Source organism: Anolis carolinensis, chromosome 2 (assembly GCF_035594765.1).
Source record: "Anolis carolinensis isolate JA03-04 chromosome 2, rAnoCar3.1.pri, whole genome shotgun sequence".
Taxonomy (NCBI): Eukaryota; Metazoa; Chordata; class Lepidosauria; order Squamata; family Dactyloidae; genus Anolis; species Anolis carolinensis.
This window is the reverse complement of record NC_085842.1, coordinates 159,614,830-159,633,265: the sequence shown is the minus strand read 5'-3', so window position 1 is coordinate 159,633,265 and position 18,436 is coordinate 159,614,830. Positions and strand designations below refer to the sequence as shown.

Below are 18,436 nucleotides of genomic sequence, written 5' to 3'. Positions count from 1 at the left end.
ACCTAAGCTAACCTATTATATGAAGGCTAGCTTCGGACTAGAGGAATAGTTAGATACATTTTGGCTCTAATCTTAGCAGATTCCTTCAAATGTGTTGAACCAGTCCAACTGTGTTGGGGATCCATTTTGACTGTTCACCCTAGGCTTTCATCCCCAAAATCTTTTTGCCCTGATAGCACCTCTATTTAACACTGCTGGAAAAGCAGAGCTTGGAAACATTACTGGCCATGTTGGCTGAGGGTTTCAGTGACTTCTTAAAATAATTTTTTCTGAGGTCTCTGGAGAAGCAATAGGTAAGAAAAACAGAATCTTCAAAGGTAGAGGAAGAAGATCAATTTTGCCTTTCCAGAGGCTATAGTACCAAGCTGTTTTGGGTTCTCTTGCCTTCTGGTGATTTTTATATCATGTTGAACAACTTTTCTCAAACTCGTGCCCTTCCACAATCCCCTTCCAGCAGCTGGCAATGGGTGTTGTAACCAAATAAAACTTAAGGCATGCCTTATACAGCAAGTATCCAAACTACAGTAATACTAGAGACAAAAGGAAACACAGTCATTTTCTTACTTTTGCTAACTGTAAGCTATTTGATAATACCTTTTGTAATCCAGCACCTTTCTACATCATGACTGCAGTCTACAAACTGAACTTTATTAAAAGACTATGGCTAGGTGACTTGTGTGCCTGCCTGCCGGGTCTGCTGTCCAGGTGCCTTAATTTTTTTTTGGTTCTTCATTTTTAGGCCAGACGGGTTTTAAGAAAAAAAGAGGAGTGCTCCTGAAAGGTCTTCAGAAGATTGTCTCTAAAAGCAGAGAAGAACCATCTCCACTCCTATCTGGGGATGCCAGAAACTGAACACATGGTGTTTTACGCACACAAATTACACACTAGACCACTAAGCTATAGTAGTTCACTCTTGCTAGAATTCTTCTGGTGAGCCAGGAAGACACATGCCAGCTGAGAGGGAGGATGGTGATGATAGGGATGATCTTCCTCAGCTGCCCCTTTGCCCAGACTTAAGACTCATGGTGGCTCACAAAATAAAAACAAACACACACATACATATTTCACATGGAGAAGTTAGAATATAACAATTGGTTTGCCAAGTTTTAAAATGGCTTTTAATTCTATTGACAATTTAAAACAGTGGCCCTCAACACATTGATCCTCTTAGTGTTTTGAAGCTCAGCTTACAGAAGCCTCACCCGGCTAGACCAACAGTTTGCAATTCTGGGAGCTGAAATCCAAACCCCTTGGAGGACCAAAGTTTAGGAACCACTCTATGAAGGCCCCCGATGGCTCAGTGGGTTAAACTGCTAGCTGCTGAACTTGCTGTTTTGCTCCCAGAATCTCTGATCACTGGCCAAAGTGACTGTAGCTTCTGGGAGTTGAAATCCAAAGCATTATTCTAGACCATAATGCTTGATCTGTCACCATGCTGTTCAGGAATTGTAGTGCAAAGCATGTGAGAGGAAACAGGCTGTCTTCTCTCAGCCCTTTGAAACTGCTGGTGGTTTTTGCAAACTTGTGAAAAAGAAACAGCAAATGCTAACAAGAAAACGAACAATTTTGCTGATAAGTAACCTTATGCTAAGTCAGTGGTTCTCAACCTGTGGGTCGCCAGGTGCTTTGGCCTATAACTCCCAGAAATCCCAGCCAGTTTACCAGCTGCTAGGATTTCTAGGAGTTGAAGGCCAAAACATCTGGGGACTCACTGGTTGAGAACCACTGTGCTAAGTGGTGAAGAACCCAGAAACTAGTCAGAGCTTGGTTGTTGTATGTTTTCCGGGCTGTATGGCCATGTTCTAGAAGTATTCTCTCCTGACGTTTCGCCCACATCTAACGTCAGGAGAGAATACTTCTAGAACATGGCCAGCCCGGAAAACATACAACAACCCTGTGATCCCGGCCATGAAAGCCTTCGACAACACATAGTCAGAGCTTATTTTCTAAAACTTGGTCCTGAAACAAAGAGAGTGGCAACAGAGGAAAGGGGAACTCAATGAAAGTTCCTTTCTTGCTTGTGAAGTATCCAAAGCCAACTTTTTCAGTTTTGAGACTGGAATCTGTCTCAATAAGAAAAGCATGATGACCAGGCTGGGAATGAAATTTGTGTGCTTCTCTCAACATTAGTTTTATGGACTACAACTTTCAGACTCTCTCAACCAATCTGGCTATGCTGGATGGAGATCCCTCTGAACTGTAGTAAACAAAACAACACTTCTAAGCTCTGATTCAAGCAATCAGAACATACAATGACCTTATGTCCTGCTTTTCAGATGGGCTGCTCTAGCTTCCACTCAGAAACTAGTGCCCTGTGGTCAGACACTGAAGAAGAAGAGGAGAAAGAGGAAAAAGAAGTAGAAATAGATCCTCAATTTTTTCAGGACTGAGACTGAAGGTAGCTTAGAAATTTAAACAAATTCATTCTAGCTAAAAACAAGCAAACAAACAAAAAAACCCACAAATGAGCACAGTGAAGCCACCAGAACTGGTCAACTTCTTGCACCTAGTGGCTCCGGAGGAAAGGAGGTAGGGAAATTAACTGAAAAATAATTTTCTTAGTTCTGTAAATAGCAGCTGCTGGGACATAAAGCAGCTTCAGGAAAGTGCAGGAGGATGAGAAGGTGCAAACAAGAACAAGAAACATTTTCAAAGATGCTATTTGTGTTTCCAGAGATGCTTCTATTTGCACCAACGATGATATAATCTCCAGAAGTGTGGGAGGAGGCGCTGTGTTTCAGCTGGAATAAAAGGAGTTAAACTCCCTTCTAAGGTTGTCACTTATCCCACTTCCAGAGAAAGACAGAGCGAGTGAGTGAGCAAATGAGCATCACCAAAATGCCACAGATTTTGAAAAAAATAAGACAAATGAAAAATAAGTACACTCACTAATGATAGTGAGAGAACCATGTGGTGGTATGGTTTGAACATTTGACAATGACTCTGGAGACTAGGAATTGAATCATAAAACCAGATTGGGGCACCTTGGTCACACTCTTTCAGCCTGAGGAAGGCAATGCTAAACATCTGAACAAATCTTGCCAAGAAAATCCTGTGATAGATACATCTTAGAGTACTTATAGTCAACAACATATTGAAGGACCATCACTACCACAACAACAATGTGTGGGAGAGAACGGTCCAGTGACCAGCATTCCTAATGAGCAGCTTCACAATCTCTCCTCCATTATAGCGCTTACACTCTGAATCAAACTGTGGCCACCAGCCCTTCAAAGCAATTGGAGAGGAAGACCCTCAAACAGAAGATAACCATACAACCGTTCCTGGACTGCCCACTGTAAAGTATAACTGTAGCCCCTCACATCTGTTTCCACAACAAATTACATAGACCTGCACATGACAATTATATGTAGTTGCATACTTCATGTTTTTGGTCTGGTCCTCAGACAAGATAGGACCAATGGAGCCTCCTTCCTTCACTGAGGGCAGGCTCTTTACGTCATGAGCACAGAGGGCTAACCTATGGGTTATGTGTACGCTTGGGTAGAAACAGAGCACCTTTGCGTTAATAACTACGTGCTGTGCAGAAATGCTACTACATTTCCCTTGTTCAGAAAATGCGCCATTAACTTTGAAAACTGGCTCACCTCCTACGTCTTTAATAGCCAATTTCCCATAGGAAACCTCAGTAGACACAACTTGGCCTGTCAATCCAATTTATGTATTTATTTGTCAATTTACTCTCCTGCTTTTAAGTGATTACCATAGATATTACATTTTCTTTCCAGCGCATATGATGGTACAAAGCTTCTCCATCAAGATGGCTATTTTGCTTTACAACACAACACAAGTCATTTATTACAAGGAAAACCCTCTCAAGCACATTGCTTATGCCGGGATCAGAAGATGGGCATAGATGTCTCTCATGCGAGTGTATTTGAAAAGATGAGTTATCTTTTTTTTACACGTCTAGGCTCAAAGCCATTTTGGTTCTCAATATGTGTGGGCAACAACTGAATGGATCAATTGTACCAATTCAGAGGCTGTTGCCTTGAAAGCAGATCATGGAATCATAGAGTTGGATGATCACATGGGCCATCCAGTCCAACACCTTGCCATGTAAGACAATACAATAAAAGCACTCTAGACAGATGGCCATTCAGTTTTTACTTTAAAACCTACAAAAATAGACTCTCTACCACATTCTGAGACAGCATATTCCACTGCTCTTATAATCACGGAGGTCTTCCTAATGTTTAGAAGGAATTTCTTTTCCTTTAGTTTGAATCCATTGTTTTGTGTCCTACCTTCAAGAACAGGAGAGAAAAAGCTTACTTTCTTTCTTTCAAATAATGAAACATGGCTATCGTGTCACGGTTTAACCTCTCCTTCTCTCTGCTAAACATACTCAGCTCCCTAAGCCATTACTCCCAGGAAGTGCTTACACCTTTTGCCAATTTGGTCTTATCAAAGCAGAACAGAGGATGATCTTATGGAGGACTTGGGAGACAGGTCACTTGGGTAAAGGGGAAAACATTTACTTTGAGTTTGATGAGCTGCACTGGCATGCAATGCAGGACCTCGCCCCACAAAGGAAATAGCTAGGCACAAAAGGGTGGGAGGATAATTAAGACCATTAAAAATAAGACAAGGCTGCTGTACATCCAGCATGACAATCTACACGGGCTGAAATTCCCTCTTTCCTACAGCTCAAGGGATAGATCTAAAGCTGTGTTTGGAAGAAGGTATTTCCACAGAGTAGTAGAAAGATGGGATGATCAGTCGTACTATTATTATTATTACTGCTACAACAACAACAACTACTACTACTACTACTATTAGATCTACAAGCAGGGAATCATATCTTGAGGCACATCTGGTTGTAAATATAATGTATTTATTCCCAAATCCCTAGAATATGCATTTCTAGTGCCAATTAGGAATATTGGAATCTTATGTAATGTAATAATGCTCACTTCTGAGGAGATGCATATTTGAGTACAAGTTATTCTTACTATACAACGTATGTTAAAACAGTCCTTTGGATACAAGATATTCCTGGCATATTTGTTTAAAATTGGGTTCCTGTACCTTTAATATTTTTACTGAAGGAGACATTTCAGCACACCAATCTCCTCTTGTCTGAGGATGATAAATAGATAATGAAACATAATGCACCATGGGAAAATGTTAAGATTAAAAAAGGATTTGATTTTGGGTAAATGGTTACCTACTTTCCTATGTCATGCCCCCTGATTTAGAATGCATTGGCTGTGTTCCTAGTATACTACTTAAAATTAAGCTCCCCCGTAAGGACAGAAGAAGGAATCTGCGTCAATACCCTCAGGTGCCAGATCCTATCTGATCTTAGATTCTAAACAGAGTTAGCCCTGGGTAGTACTTGGATAGGCATCTGCCAAGCATTGTAGGCAATATTTCAGAGGAAAGTCCAAGCAAAACCAATTTCTCTAACAAAACCCTTTGGAATGTATTGGGTTACTAGGAGGCAACAAGTAACTTGAAGGCACACACACATACATAAAATAATGTCAGGACTGCTAAAGTCATAGGACACCTCAAACTGCTGACTTGGTGCACTTTTTCTTAAGAAACGGTTTTCTCCCTTCTTCACCTCAACTTGTGATGTCACTTGAAAACTAGCCTGAGAAAGAGTTGTGGCGATCTCAAAACAATATTCATGATTTCATAGTAGAAGTATTATTAATTAAGGAACATTCTAATAACTTATTGTATATTTATTATGAATTGCTTAGTTGTATTTATAACCTCCCTTAGTTGCTTAGTTGTGTTTATAACCCAAGGCAACACATATAGTTTTTCTTCTCCCCACGCATCTTCACAACAATGCTGTGATGTGAGTCAACTTCAGGTGGAGGAGATACTAGAGCAAGGTCACCTGCTGAGTTTCATAGCTCCATGGGGACTCATACAATCACAGAGTTGGAAGAGACTTCGTGGGCCATCCAACCTCCTGCCAAGAAGCAGGAAAATCACATTCAAAGCACCCCCGACAGATGACCATCCAGCCTCTAGACTCAAATCCAGATGTCTCACATCCCAGTCCAGCCTCTAACCACTGCACAACATTGGCACCCGTTGTTTTGCCAACAGGAGAATAAGCAAATTCCCATTTCTCTGAATAACAGAGTAAGCATATTCTGACATTATCAGCTATGACTAGCATTACAATGGATGGAAGAGACACTCACCACAGTAAAGTCATCAGGCCTACAGGCCTCCCCACGGTATTTACAGGCCAGCATCATGTCCTCCAGCTGGTGGCTGTTGCGGTCATAAAAGTTATACAGGTTGAGAGGCTCCTCGGGGACCTCAAGGCTGGGCTGGGCTAAGGGAAATCCTGCTTCCAAGTAGTCCCCCACATCATACCCCACAAGGGGTGAAATATACACCAAGTCATCATAGGCCAGTTGAGACACCCGGATGCGGTTGATGTTGCAGAAGGTAACTGCTGGAAAAATCATTTGGGAACTCTCTATCTCATCCAGTTGTGTTATGTGGTGATATTCAAAGTAGAAGAATATGCGCCCAGCTACCTGGGAGAGGAAGATGGACAGCGAGATGAGGAATGCACCTGCCCAGAGTGTCTGGCGCATCCCAAAGCCCTCTCCTATGAAGATATGGTTGGCCCCATGCAAGGTGCAACTGTTGGCAAAGTCCACCAGGTTTGGAGCATCTCCTTCCTCTTCCTCCTCCAGCTCTTCTTCCTCTTCATAATCCTCCTCCAGGACTTCTGGCTCTTGCTGGTTAGAGTGGAATTTCTCACCGTTAGACCCAGTTGCACACTTGACAACAGTGTGATTTTCTTTGTTTGAAGAGAAGGAGATTGTGCAGAATATCTGGATGGGCATCTTTCCTTTTCTAGGTCCTTTTTAATGACCTCCCTGTTCAGCTGGCTCAGTTCATAAGGACTTCCCAGTCCTGGAGATTACAGGTGGACCAACCAAGAGAGAAGAGAACAGACAGAGATGGACTGAGAAAAGGCTGAGCAGAGATGGGGCTGGTGCCAGAAGAAAGGCAGGGTGGGGTTGGATGGGGAGGAGGAAAGGTGCAAAGAGGTAGTGCATGAAGAAAGCACGCAAAAAAGAGAGGAACAGCAAGGCAAATGCCAAAGGGATCCAAATAGTAAATAAGATGGGGTCTGGAAAAGTGATGCGCAGCAAAGTGAAGTTACAGAACGAGCCATCAAAAGTGATAGGATGGAGTTGCTTCTTTTCCTAGGCAGCTCCTGGGACACCAAATCTTCTCCAAATCCAGCGTGCGGTTTGAAACATCTCTCAGGGTCCAGAAGATTCAGCTCTTCAGTACTCAGCTTTAAAAAGTTGTGACTATGTGGACAGACTGTACGGAGCAGCTTTTTGCTGGCCTGTGCCGGCTGAGGACGCCAGGGATGTGTTAGAACACAGCCTACAGCGATGCAAACCTCAGACCCCGGCGTCCAGGACGGGCCTGCTTAATAATTCATCAGCTTCCTTGGTATCTGTGTTGGGTTTATGGGAGGTGCCGAGGGAAGGGCAGGCATCTCTCCTTCCCGCCCCTGCTCCTCTTCACAACCTGCTGCCTGCAGAAGCCAGGTCAGGCCAAGCTGGTGCCAGATTATTTCCTGTACCCAGCGTGGTGCTGCCTCTTTCAGGCTCTCACAGCTGTTCCTATGTGCATCTACCACGGGAGGACGTAGAAGCCTCCAAACAAAGCGGCCCCTTGCGATTAAACCAAACAGAAGAAAAGTGATGTTAAAAAGAAAAACAGAAACGAAACAAAGCAGCGTTAGAGGCTTTTGACTGAGATAGTTTGTGACTCCAGATGGCTCAGCACCTTGGGTACAGATGCCACTGGAACTGGGAATTGCTTGGTTTGTAAATTAATGCAGTCATAATTCCTGAACATGTAATGAAGCCAGACTTTGATCAAACAAACTTTATTATGTTTGTAGTTCAAACTGAGATAGATTATGAGTACATTAGAAGACATTATGAGTACACAGATATAATCTGCTCCTGCCTAGCCTTTGCCATTGTGTGAATATTCAGATGTGGTCTGCTGCAATCCGTTACTTTTTGAAGGAAATAAGGGCATTTTGGACATATGCATGGCTGCTTATTTTTACACTATTGTGATTTTCAGTACAAACTGATAATTTTTAAAGTTTACCTCTGAGCTGAGATACCATCACTAATCATTACCTAATTGATGACATTCCTCTTCAATATGCAATATATTTATGCTCTTGTGGGTTCTAAGTTTCGAATGCCACTCTCCCTGATGGTCCCATACTGTGAACCATGCATATGTTAAAGCAGCCAATCAGAGGAAGGCATGGGGTGATATCATAATGTATTTCTTTGGCATGGTGGTGTAGTAGAACCACACTATACAGACAACATTCTCAAGATCTACTTTGCTTGAAACTTATGAAAAAGAATTTGCCATTCTTTTTGAGAAAGCTTAAAGCAACAAAAATGAGTTTTCTAACCTGGTTGGTCAACCTTTCTAGTGGGGAAAAGTTGCCTATCACTTGTCATGGGTTAATGCCTTAACCAATATATGGACTGATCTCATGTCCATTTACTAAACCAGAGAGCATGTGGGATTCTGTGGGTTTTAATTGCATAGTTAGTTGCTGAACTTGCTGACCAAAGGTTGGTGGTTCAAATCTGGAGAGCGAGGTGAGCTCCCGCTGTTAACCCCAGCTTCTGCCAAGCTAGCAGTTTGAAAACAAGCAGATATGAGTAGATCAATTGGTACTGCTCTGGCGGGAAAGTAACGCAGCTCCATGCAGTCATGCCGGCCACATGACCTTGGAGGTGTCTATGGACAATGCTGACTCTTCAGTTTAGAAATGGAGATGAGCACCAACCCCCAGAGTCAGACACGACTAGACTTCATGTCAGGGGAAAACCTTTACCTTTACCTTAGTTACATGGAATTTACACAGACATGAGAATACCAGGGCTTTGTGTCCTAGAAAGAGCCTCAAATAATGAATCTTATTCACCCAAGCACAATTTGCAGAAAGTTAACTTCATGCTGGTTGCTTTCACAAAAATGCATTGTACCTCAGTTCATCAACTGCTAACAACACTGGATTGACATAGAAGAAATAGCTGGTGTCAACCTTTGAAAGCCTAACCATAAGGGATGAATTTAAATGCCATCCGTGAGCAGCTACGTGTGCTCTTCTGATTGCAATCTTCATTTCTATCCTCCTGCGCTAGGAAAGGAGGTGAGTGGGCATAGGGCTTCCAAGCCCATGTGATTGTTTTAGAGTCCAAGTATACTCAATTTAAGCATACACTAGTATATGAGTACCCTCCAAGATGCATTTTGGAAGCATCTCCTCACTATACTTGGAGAGAAAGAGGAGAAGAGAGAACTAGATGTGCTAAAAACATGCAGAGAGTGCTGAGAACATGAATGAAGATCTGTTTTTTAAATGTTAATAGTAGCATGACAAAACATGCATCTGGTTCTTCTGATTTCAGTTGGATGACACTACACTTACAGAAGCTGTGAATGCCAGGCAACTTTGTGATTGGTGAAGCATCCAAGGGCCTCAAGTAAAATATTTTGATCTGCTTAATAGCAAAGTATAAAATGGTAACACCCAACATGTGGATTAGGCTTCGCAGTTGACCAGGAAAAAATTGCCCAGCCTTTAAGCCTTGAGCAGAAACTTGATTTGCACAGAAATCAGTTGGTGAAGGTTTTCATGGCATGGAGATAAGAATAGTCAAGGGCTGGTGATCAAGCTGCACTTGATGATTTTTCACCAAAACAATTGCTACTGCAGATTTGGCAGTTGACAATGCCAGCCCTACCATTAGGCTGAATGAGGTGATTGTCTTAAGGGTCAGCTGATGGGGCAATGGTGGGGCAATCAATGAACAGCTTATCAGCAATTCCATCTGAAGGCTCATGATGCCCTTCTCAGTTGGATGGCAAAGCTATTGCCCCACCCAATTTGGCAGGGAATGCTAATCCTGTCTCCAATACTGAAATAAGGATTCAGTAGTTCAATACTGGAATAAGGATTCAGTAGTGCATTTTAAAGGGATACCATCTTGTCTTCTGCCTCAGGCAGCAAAATGACAGGATCAGGACAGGAAAGAAAGATTTCACAACCTTGCCATTGTTTGCAGATAGCTTGGTTCTCAAAGCAGGCCCCCTGGACTGTGCACTTTTCTCTTCCTCTGTATCTGTACCCTGTGGTTTGGATCCCTGGTACTTGGCGGCCCATTAACAGTGGCCACAAAGCAATTTCCCCGCAGTTGGCTGCCCCTGCGCAACCCAAAGAAAGGGTGAGGGATGAGAAGATGCACAGTGGCCAGCCCTTTTGGGGCAGAGGGAAGTGCTTGGGAAATTGATGTTTCCCGGTCACTGCCAGCTCAGCACAATCTGAGCTCCTTCCATTCTGTGGGCTTAACTGTTTGTGAGCTGCCTTCATACTTCTGGGTCTATTGGGAAACTCTTGATCTCCACCTGCTGGATGTAGTGTAGTGGCTTTGGAAAGACAGAAAGGAGCCTTACCTAAAGTGCAACTAAGGCCGCATGCCTGCAGGAACCGATCCACATTACACCACTTTTGGTATCTATTCATTGGAGCCCCCGGTTAAACCCTTGTGCCGACAAGACTGCTGACCAACAGGTTGGCGGTTCAAATCCGGGGTTAGCAGGTGAGCTCCCTCTAGTCAGCTCCAGCTCCCCATGCGGGGACATGAGACAAGTCTTCCACAAGGATGTTAAAAACATCAAAAATATCCGGGCGTCCCCTGGACAATTTCCTTGCCAACACCAAAAATGACTTGCAGTTTCTGAAGTTGCTCCTGACACAGAAAAAAATCTCTCCATTGACTGCCTTTTAAGGACTCAGTACTAGCTTCTCACTTTAACTTTCAAAGCCCCACATGACCTACCTCACTCTCATCTTTCAGCCCTTATTTCTCTTTTACAAGCTTCTTGGGATCTGCATTCTATGAACTCTAGGTTTGTCACTCAACTCGGGGTTTTCTTCTCCTTGGCTTGGCTTTGTTATTTTTCAGTTGTTGCCCCATACACCTGAATACTTGTAAACAACCCCATCCTTTGTGGTTTTTAATTCTCAATTAAAGCCTTTGGAATGATAGTTTAATGTTGTTAGTTTAATATTGTTTCATAACATTGCATATTTTGATTATGTACATTGGTCAGTGTTCTTGTGAGAGCTATTCAGCAGTGGAACTCTGTCCTAGAGTGTGGTGGATGCTCCTTCTTTGGAGGGTTATAAGCAGAGGCTGGATGGCCATCTGTTGGGGGTGCTTTGTGTCATGGAACCCAGTTACAGGGCTTTGGTAATTCAGCCCTGTAACTGGGAGTCATAACATAAACAATCCCAGGAGCACCTGGCAGAAGAAGATAGAATATGCCTGGGAACTTGGGGCCGAAAGTATAAACAATTATAATTGGTCTAGTGTGTGAAAATGGTAGTAATGTGATATTGGGGGTGGGACTTGATGATGATATTTACGTGTGGTGTTACGTAGCATAAAAAGTTATAAAATTAGTTGTATGTAAACATTGAGTCATTCCTGACTTTTCCAAAGTCATGTGTTCTTCAATAAAGATTGGATTTGAGAGCAGCTATCTCTGATCTGCGTTCAGACTGATCCTTTGAAGTGAGCAGGACAATTAAGTCAGGAAACCAGTCCTCACCCTCCTGCAAATTTGCAGTGAAGTGATAATGAGCAGGGAAGGAGATCAAAGCCATGACGGAGCAAAGGGGCCTCCGCTGGGAGCTCTGCCGTTGGCAGAAGAGACATTGCAAGCCATAGCTTCCTCTACGGGGTACCCCAAGCCGGACGGCGTGACCCAGAGGATTCCCAGAGGGGGAAGAGGTGTTCCGGCGGCGGCAGAAACCAGTTGGGGATCTGGAGGAAGCATGCCGGAGACCGTGGCCCTGCGGTTATCCATCCTGGAAACTCATTTATCCAGGCTGTCGGATACCGTGGGGAGAATAGTGCCAATATTGGAAGAGAATCTCCAAAAAGAGCACATCCGATATGGCGCCGAGAGAGAGCCAAGCAAAGGAGGCGATTGGAGCCAGAGGGGACAGCGAGCTTCAACGCAGAGTCCCGCGGCGGCAAGGGACGAGGGAGACGAGGAATATTGGCAGGAGCTGGAGTTCAGAGACAGAATGGCACGCGAAGTGGAGCGCCAGCGAGCTCTGGGAACTCTGAGGCCGCCATCTCCAACAGAGCTCCCAACCCCCCGGATGGGCGTCGGGGTGGAAAGACCACTGGGGCCAGGGATCGGGTCCAGTGGATTAGCAGACGAAGGCGGAGAGGAGCAGGAGATCCAGGAAGAGGAGGAGGATGTGCCGTACGACGGGGAAAGGCGAGATGCGGGGGCTACAGCGAGGCCAGTATGCGGATGGGGGGAAGGGCCGACAGCGGCGGCAGGATTTCGGGAGCCGCGCAGAATGACCACCGGAGTGGGGCGCGGCGTGATCCAAGGAAACCCGATGCAACCCTTCCCCATGCCTCCCAGACAGCATCAACGGGCCGCTGAATGGATGCCAAGAAGGGAAGATCTCAAGCTAGAATACGGAGGGGAATCAGCCGAACTGAACTTTTTTCTAATTAGCATCAGGGGATACATGGAAGACAATGCACACACATTCCCCTCCGAAGCAAGCAGGGTTCGGGCCATCGGCAACACACTAAAGAGAGGAGCGGCCAGCTGGTATGTGCAACTACATGCCAGACAGGACCCATGCCTGAGGTCAGTGCCCCGCTTCCTCGCCGCACTGGAAAACCGGTTCAGAGACCGGCTAGAGCAATTGAGAGCTCGAGACCAGCTTAGAGGAATAAAGCAGAGGGACAAAACAGTGCCCGAGTACGCAGAAGAATTCCTCCACCTCGCGGAAAGGGTACCAGAGTGGTCTGAAGTGACCAAAGTGGAATTATTTAAAGAGGGACTACGCCCCGAGATTTTCAGCTGGGCAGCGCACAGAGATGACCCCGAAACGCTCCAGGGATGGATTCAACTAGCGGGGCGCGTTGAATCCACCCTGGCCCAAGTAAAGCGCTTCAGGAGCAGCGGCGGCCAGCAAAGACCGGTGGCGAGAGGTCGAGGAGAAACGAGGAAGCAGGAAAGACCCGGAGGGAGGCCGGGGATTCCCTCCAGAGGAGACGACAACAAACCTAAACCGGGATGCTTTGTATGTGGGAAGACGGGCCATCGAGCAGCAGAATGCTGGGCACGGAAGGGGGAGCCGCCAAAACCCTCAAAGCCCAAGCCAGCAACCGGGAGGCGTGCGGAGGAGGAGGTGCAAGCCCCAGAATCTCCAGAAAAATTGGTGAGTCGGGACAAACGCATGATAGTAGTGCCAATCTGCCTATCGGGGCTAGAGAATCGGGCCACCTGCAAGGCATTTGTGGATTGTGGTTGTTCCAGGAATATTATAACTCCAGAGTTAGCAGGAGCGTTGAAATGCCAGCAGATGGCGCTTGACTCCCCAATTGCGTTTTCGCAGCTAGACGGATCGGTGGCTACTGGGGAAGTATCTACAAAGGAAATACGGGAGGTCCCATGTAAAATAGGCAAATGGGAAGGAAGAATATCCTTTGTGATAGCCCCTATTGCCACATACCACGTAATATTAGGGATACCATGGCTCGAACAGGCAAATCCCGAAGTAGATTGGAGAGGAAAGAGCCTAGCATTTAAAGAACAGCAGACGCAATGGGAGATAAGCAAGATTGCAGAAGAGGAGGACGAGGGAGATGAAGAAGGTGAAATAGACCCACTGCTATTGCCACCTGAATACAGAGACTTTGTGGATGTGTTCAATCAGAGAGAGGCAAGTAAATTACCTCCCAAAAGGAATATAGAAGTAGAAATTGAAATAACCCCCGGAGCAAACTTACCAAAACCAAAAGTGTATCCCATGTCTGTGCAGGAGAAGGAGGAATTGAGGAAATACATTGATAAAAACCTGGCGCGGGGCTTCATTAAGCCATCCAATTCTCCTCTTGGGGCCCCAGTGTTATTCAGGAGAAAGAAAGACAACTCCCTAAGATTGTGCATTGATTATCGAAATTTAAATGCAATTACTAAGGACAATAAATACCCTATGCCCTTAGTAAAGGATTTAATTACCGTATTGAAAAAAGGGAGCATATTTACTAAACTTGATTTAATTGAAGCATATCATAAATTAAGGATCAAACCGGAAGATACTTGGAAAACTGCATTTTCCTGCGCATTCGGCCATTTTGAATATAAAATTTTACCTTTCGGTTTAAAAAATGGAGGCGGGTGCTTTATGCAGCTTATAAATGAAATACTGCACCCATTGTTGTACAGAGGGGTATTCATATTTCTTGATGATATCTTGATTGTGACTGAAGATAAGGAAAAGCACGTGAAATTGGTCCGGGAAGTTTTGCAGAGACTAAGAGAAGCAAAGCTGTACGCAAAACTGTCCAAATGTGAATTTAATAAAACTCAAATTGACTTTCTGGGGTATCGGATATCTCCAGAAGGGTTAGCTATGGATCCAGCTAAAGTATCAGATGTAAAAGAATGGGGAGTGCCTCAAACAAGGAGGCAATTGCAATCGTTTCTGGGGTTTGCAAATTTTTATAGATCCTTCATAAAAGGCTTCGCGCAAATAACCGCACCCCTTACTGAACTTTTAAAAACAAAAGGGAAAGGAGAGACAGCAAAAGTAAAAGCTCCTGGCGCCAAACTAAGTTGGACGCCAGAATGCCAAAAGGCATTTGAAACCCTAAAAGAATGCTTCACAGAAGGACCCATTCTAAAACACCCCGATATCAGGAGCCCTTTCATAATCCATTGCGATGCCTCAGACTGTGCGTATGGGGCAGTACTATTGCAAAAGGATCAAAATGGGAACTTAAAACCCTGTGGATATTTGTCCCGGAAGTTCAGCGAAACTGAAAAATGTTGGCCGATATGGGAAAAAGAGGCACTAGCCATATTAAAAGCCTTAGAATGCTGGCGACACTTTCTCGAAGGAAGCGGAATCCCATTTGAAATTTGGTCTGACCATAAGAACCTCCAGTATTTAAAGTCCCCTCGAAAATTGTCCCCCAAACAGATTAGATGGGCACAATACTTCAGCAGGTTCGATTTCCAATTAAAGTTTTTTCAAGGGAAGCAGAATGTCTTGGCAGATGCTCTTTCACGCATGCCTCAACACGAAGGAATACCCACAGCAAAAGAGGGAACAATATTCTCTGACAAACAATGGGGCTTAGCTGTCAGAACAAGAGCACAAACCCAAAAGGAGAACACTGCTATGGTTGAACTCGACGGAAAAGATAATTGGGGAAACGAGCTGAAACAGTCTTATGAAGGAGACCAGTGGATCGCATCCAATGCAGAACAGGGGGAGCAGAAGGGGGGATTTTGGTTTGTGAACAAGAAACTGTATATCCCAGCAACATTAAGGATCAAGATTTTGCATCGTTTTCACAACAACCAGAGCGCTGGTCATACAGGAATTACAAAAACAACAAAAGCAATAGCAAAACATTGCTGGTGGCCAGGGATGAGGAAGGACATAAAAAATTATGTTGTTCAATGTGATGATTGTGCCAGAAATAAATCGAGAGGAGGGAAGCCAATGGGATTATTACAAACAGTAGCAGAACCTACCAGACCTTGGGAATGTGTAGCTATGGACTTTGTGGGGGAACTACCGGTTAGCAAAGGACATCGTTATATTTGGACAGTTTTGGACCTGTTTTCTAAACAGGCCCACTTTATAGCACTGACGAAACTACCATCAGCCGAGAAACTAGCTGAATTGTACATAAACCACATTTACAAACTGCATGGATGTCCCAGTAGAGTGGTCAGTGACAGAGGAGTACAATTCACAGCAAAATTTTGGGAAAAATTCCTGGAAATGCTAGGAGCAGAAAGGAGTTTAAGTTCTGCTTTTCACCCCATGACAAATGGGGCGGTAGAACGTACTCAGCAGACACTTGGGCAGTTCCTTCGAATGTACTCTAACATGAGACAAAATGACTGGTCTCGGTGGTTGGCTTTTGCAGAACTAGCTTTTAATTCGACTATACATTCAGCAACAAATAAAACCCCCTTTGAAGTAGTTTACGGGTATGAAATACAGCCTCTGCCCCAGCTGCCGAGATGGACAGAGAATGAGGGAACAGAAGCAGGGAAATGGAAAGCGCAAATGATGGAATGCTGGAGTCAAGTGACTGCATCCTTAAAAGAAGCACATAAAAAGTATAAAGTATTCGCAGACAGAAAGAGGGTGGAAGGTGATAAATTGGAGAAAGGAGATTTAGTGTGGCTAAGTACCCAAAACATCAAACTGGGGCTACCTTCGAAAAAATTGGGCCCTAAATATATTGGACCATTTAGAATACAGGGTGTTATCAACGAGGTGACTTTCCAGTTGGCATTGCCAAAAAGTTTAGGGAAAATACACCCTGTATTCCATCGTAGCTTACTGAAAAAATATATGGGTACTTTGGACAAAATGGACACATAGAATTATTGTTTTGTTTCAGGCTTGTGATGAAAGAAGAACCGAAGAGGAGGACGAAGAAAAGGAGGGCACCATGTCATGGAACCCAGTTACAGGGCTTTGGTAATTCAGCCCTGTAACTGGGAGTCATAACATAAACAATCCCAGGAGCACCTGGCAGAAGAAGATAGAATATGCCTGGGAACTTGGGGCCGAAAGTATAAACAATTATAATTGGTCTAGTGTGTGAAAATGGTAGTAATGTGATATTGGGGGTGGGACTTGATGATGATATTTACGTGTGGTGTTACGTAGCATAAAAAGTTATAAAATTAGTTGTATGTAAACATTGAGTCATTCCTGACTTTTCCAAAGTCATGTGTTCTTCAATAAAGATTGGATTTGAGAGCAGCTATCTCTGATCTGCGTTCAGACTGATCCTTTGAAGTGAGCAGGACACTTTGAATGAGATTTTCCTGCTTATTGGCAGGGGGTTGGACCGGATGGCCCATGAGGTCTCTTCCAACTGTATGATTCTATGATTCTTTGTATTGTACTCCATTGGTTTTTGTATTTCGTTTTGAATAACTCATTTTTACAATTGTATTATATTAGTATTATATTTGTATTGCTTCCTTTCACTAAATCTCTCTGTTTATGTAAGTCTGAGTGTGTCTATCTATATCAATATATATCTATATATATGGCATGCCTTTTTCAGGGCTGCCCTGTTTTTTTTTTTGGTTTTTGTGTGTGTGTCAGGAGCAACTTGAGAAACTGTAAGTCGCTTCTGGTGTGAGAGAATTGGCCATCTGCAAGGACGTTGACCAGGGGATGCCTGAATGTTTTGATGTTTTTACCATCCTTGTGGGAGGTTTCTCTCATGTTCCCGCATGGAGCTGGAGCTGATAGAGGAAGCTCTCTCACTCTCCCCGAGTTGGATTCGAACCTGCAATCTTCAGGTCAGCAACCCAGCCTTTAAGTCAGCAGTCCTGCTGGCACAAGGGTTTAACCCACTGCACCATTGGGGGCTGCCCTGGACATAACGTCAGGGAAAAACCATTATCTTTACCTATACATTATCCACAAATGGTGTGTCAGGTGATGTGCTCCAGAAATTTGAAACCACAGCTCCCATGATCCCTTACCACTTTCTATAATGCCTTGAAAACACGTGAAGGGCTGAAAAGTTAACCACAACTGAGATGGACAGAATAAGACAAGGAGAGTTTATGTCATGCATATCCCATGGCGATCCTTATTCTGAGAAACTGAGGCCCCTTCTACACTGCTAGAAAATCCAGGTTCTCAAAGCAGAAAAATCCATATTATCTGCTTTGAACTGGATTATTTTAGTCTACATTGCCATATAATCCAGTTCAAAGCAAATAATGTGGATTTTACATGGCAGTGTAGAAGAGCCCTGAGAAGCCCCAATAAAGATGTCTGCTCTTGATAGGAAAAACATCTTCCACATGTTGTGTTAGTCCGGATTTGTGGCATATAACAACACTAGCTGTGCCCGGCCACGCGTTGCTGTGGCGAAGTCTGGTGGTATGGGAAATAAAGTATTGAGGAATTGGTGGTAGTTAAGGTAAAGAGTAAACGTTTTCCCCTGACATTAAGTCCAGTCGTGTCCGACTTTGGGGGTTAGTGGTTATCTCTATTTGTAAGCTTGAAGAGCTGGCGTTGTCCGTAGACTCCTCCAAGGTCATGTGGTATGACTGCATGGAGTACCGTAACCTTTCCGCTGGAGTGGTACCTATTCATCTACTCTCATTTTAATGTTTTTGAACTTTAGGGTTGGGAGAAGTTGGGGCTAACAGTGGGGGCTCTGTCTGTTCCTCGAATTCAAACCTGCAACCTTTCGGTCCAGAAGTTTAGCAGCTCAGCGCTTTAACACGCTGCACCATCAGGGGTATTATTTTCGTAAGG

The 18,436-nt window shown here is 44.1% G+C and overlaps 2 protein-coding genes across 3 annotated transcripts in view; one reads left to right on the top strand and one right to left on the bottom strand.

Annotated features, from left to right (window-relative positions):
- The window catches only part of asic1 (acid sensing ion channel subunit 1), a 248,702-nt gene that overhangs the window by 62,629 nt on the left and 167,637 nt on the right, over positions 1–18,436 (bottom strand). Inside the window, exon 1 of one of the 2 annotated variants that reach the window (XM_008103967.3) lies at positions 6,192–8,134. The exons of the other annotated variant lie outside the window; for it this stretch is intronic. Coding sequence (XP_008102174.1) covers positions 6,192–6,851 — 660 coding nt within the window. The 5' untranslated portion in view covers positions 6,852–8,134. Of the gene's footprint in view, positions 1–6,191; positions 8,135–18,436 lie in introns of those variants that run through there. 2 annotated transcript variants of the gene reach the window in all.
- LOC134296319 (uncharacterized) lies at positions 10,992–16,914 on the top strand. Its single transcript, XM_062970951.1, has 2 exons — positions 10,992–13,333; positions 16,545–16,914. The coding sequence occupies exons 1-2, from the start codon at positions 11,717–11,719 to the stop codon at positions 16,626–16,628; spliced, it is 1,701 nt and encodes a 566-aa protein (XP_062827021.1). The 5' UTR covers positions 10,992–11,716; the 3' UTR covers positions 16,629–16,914.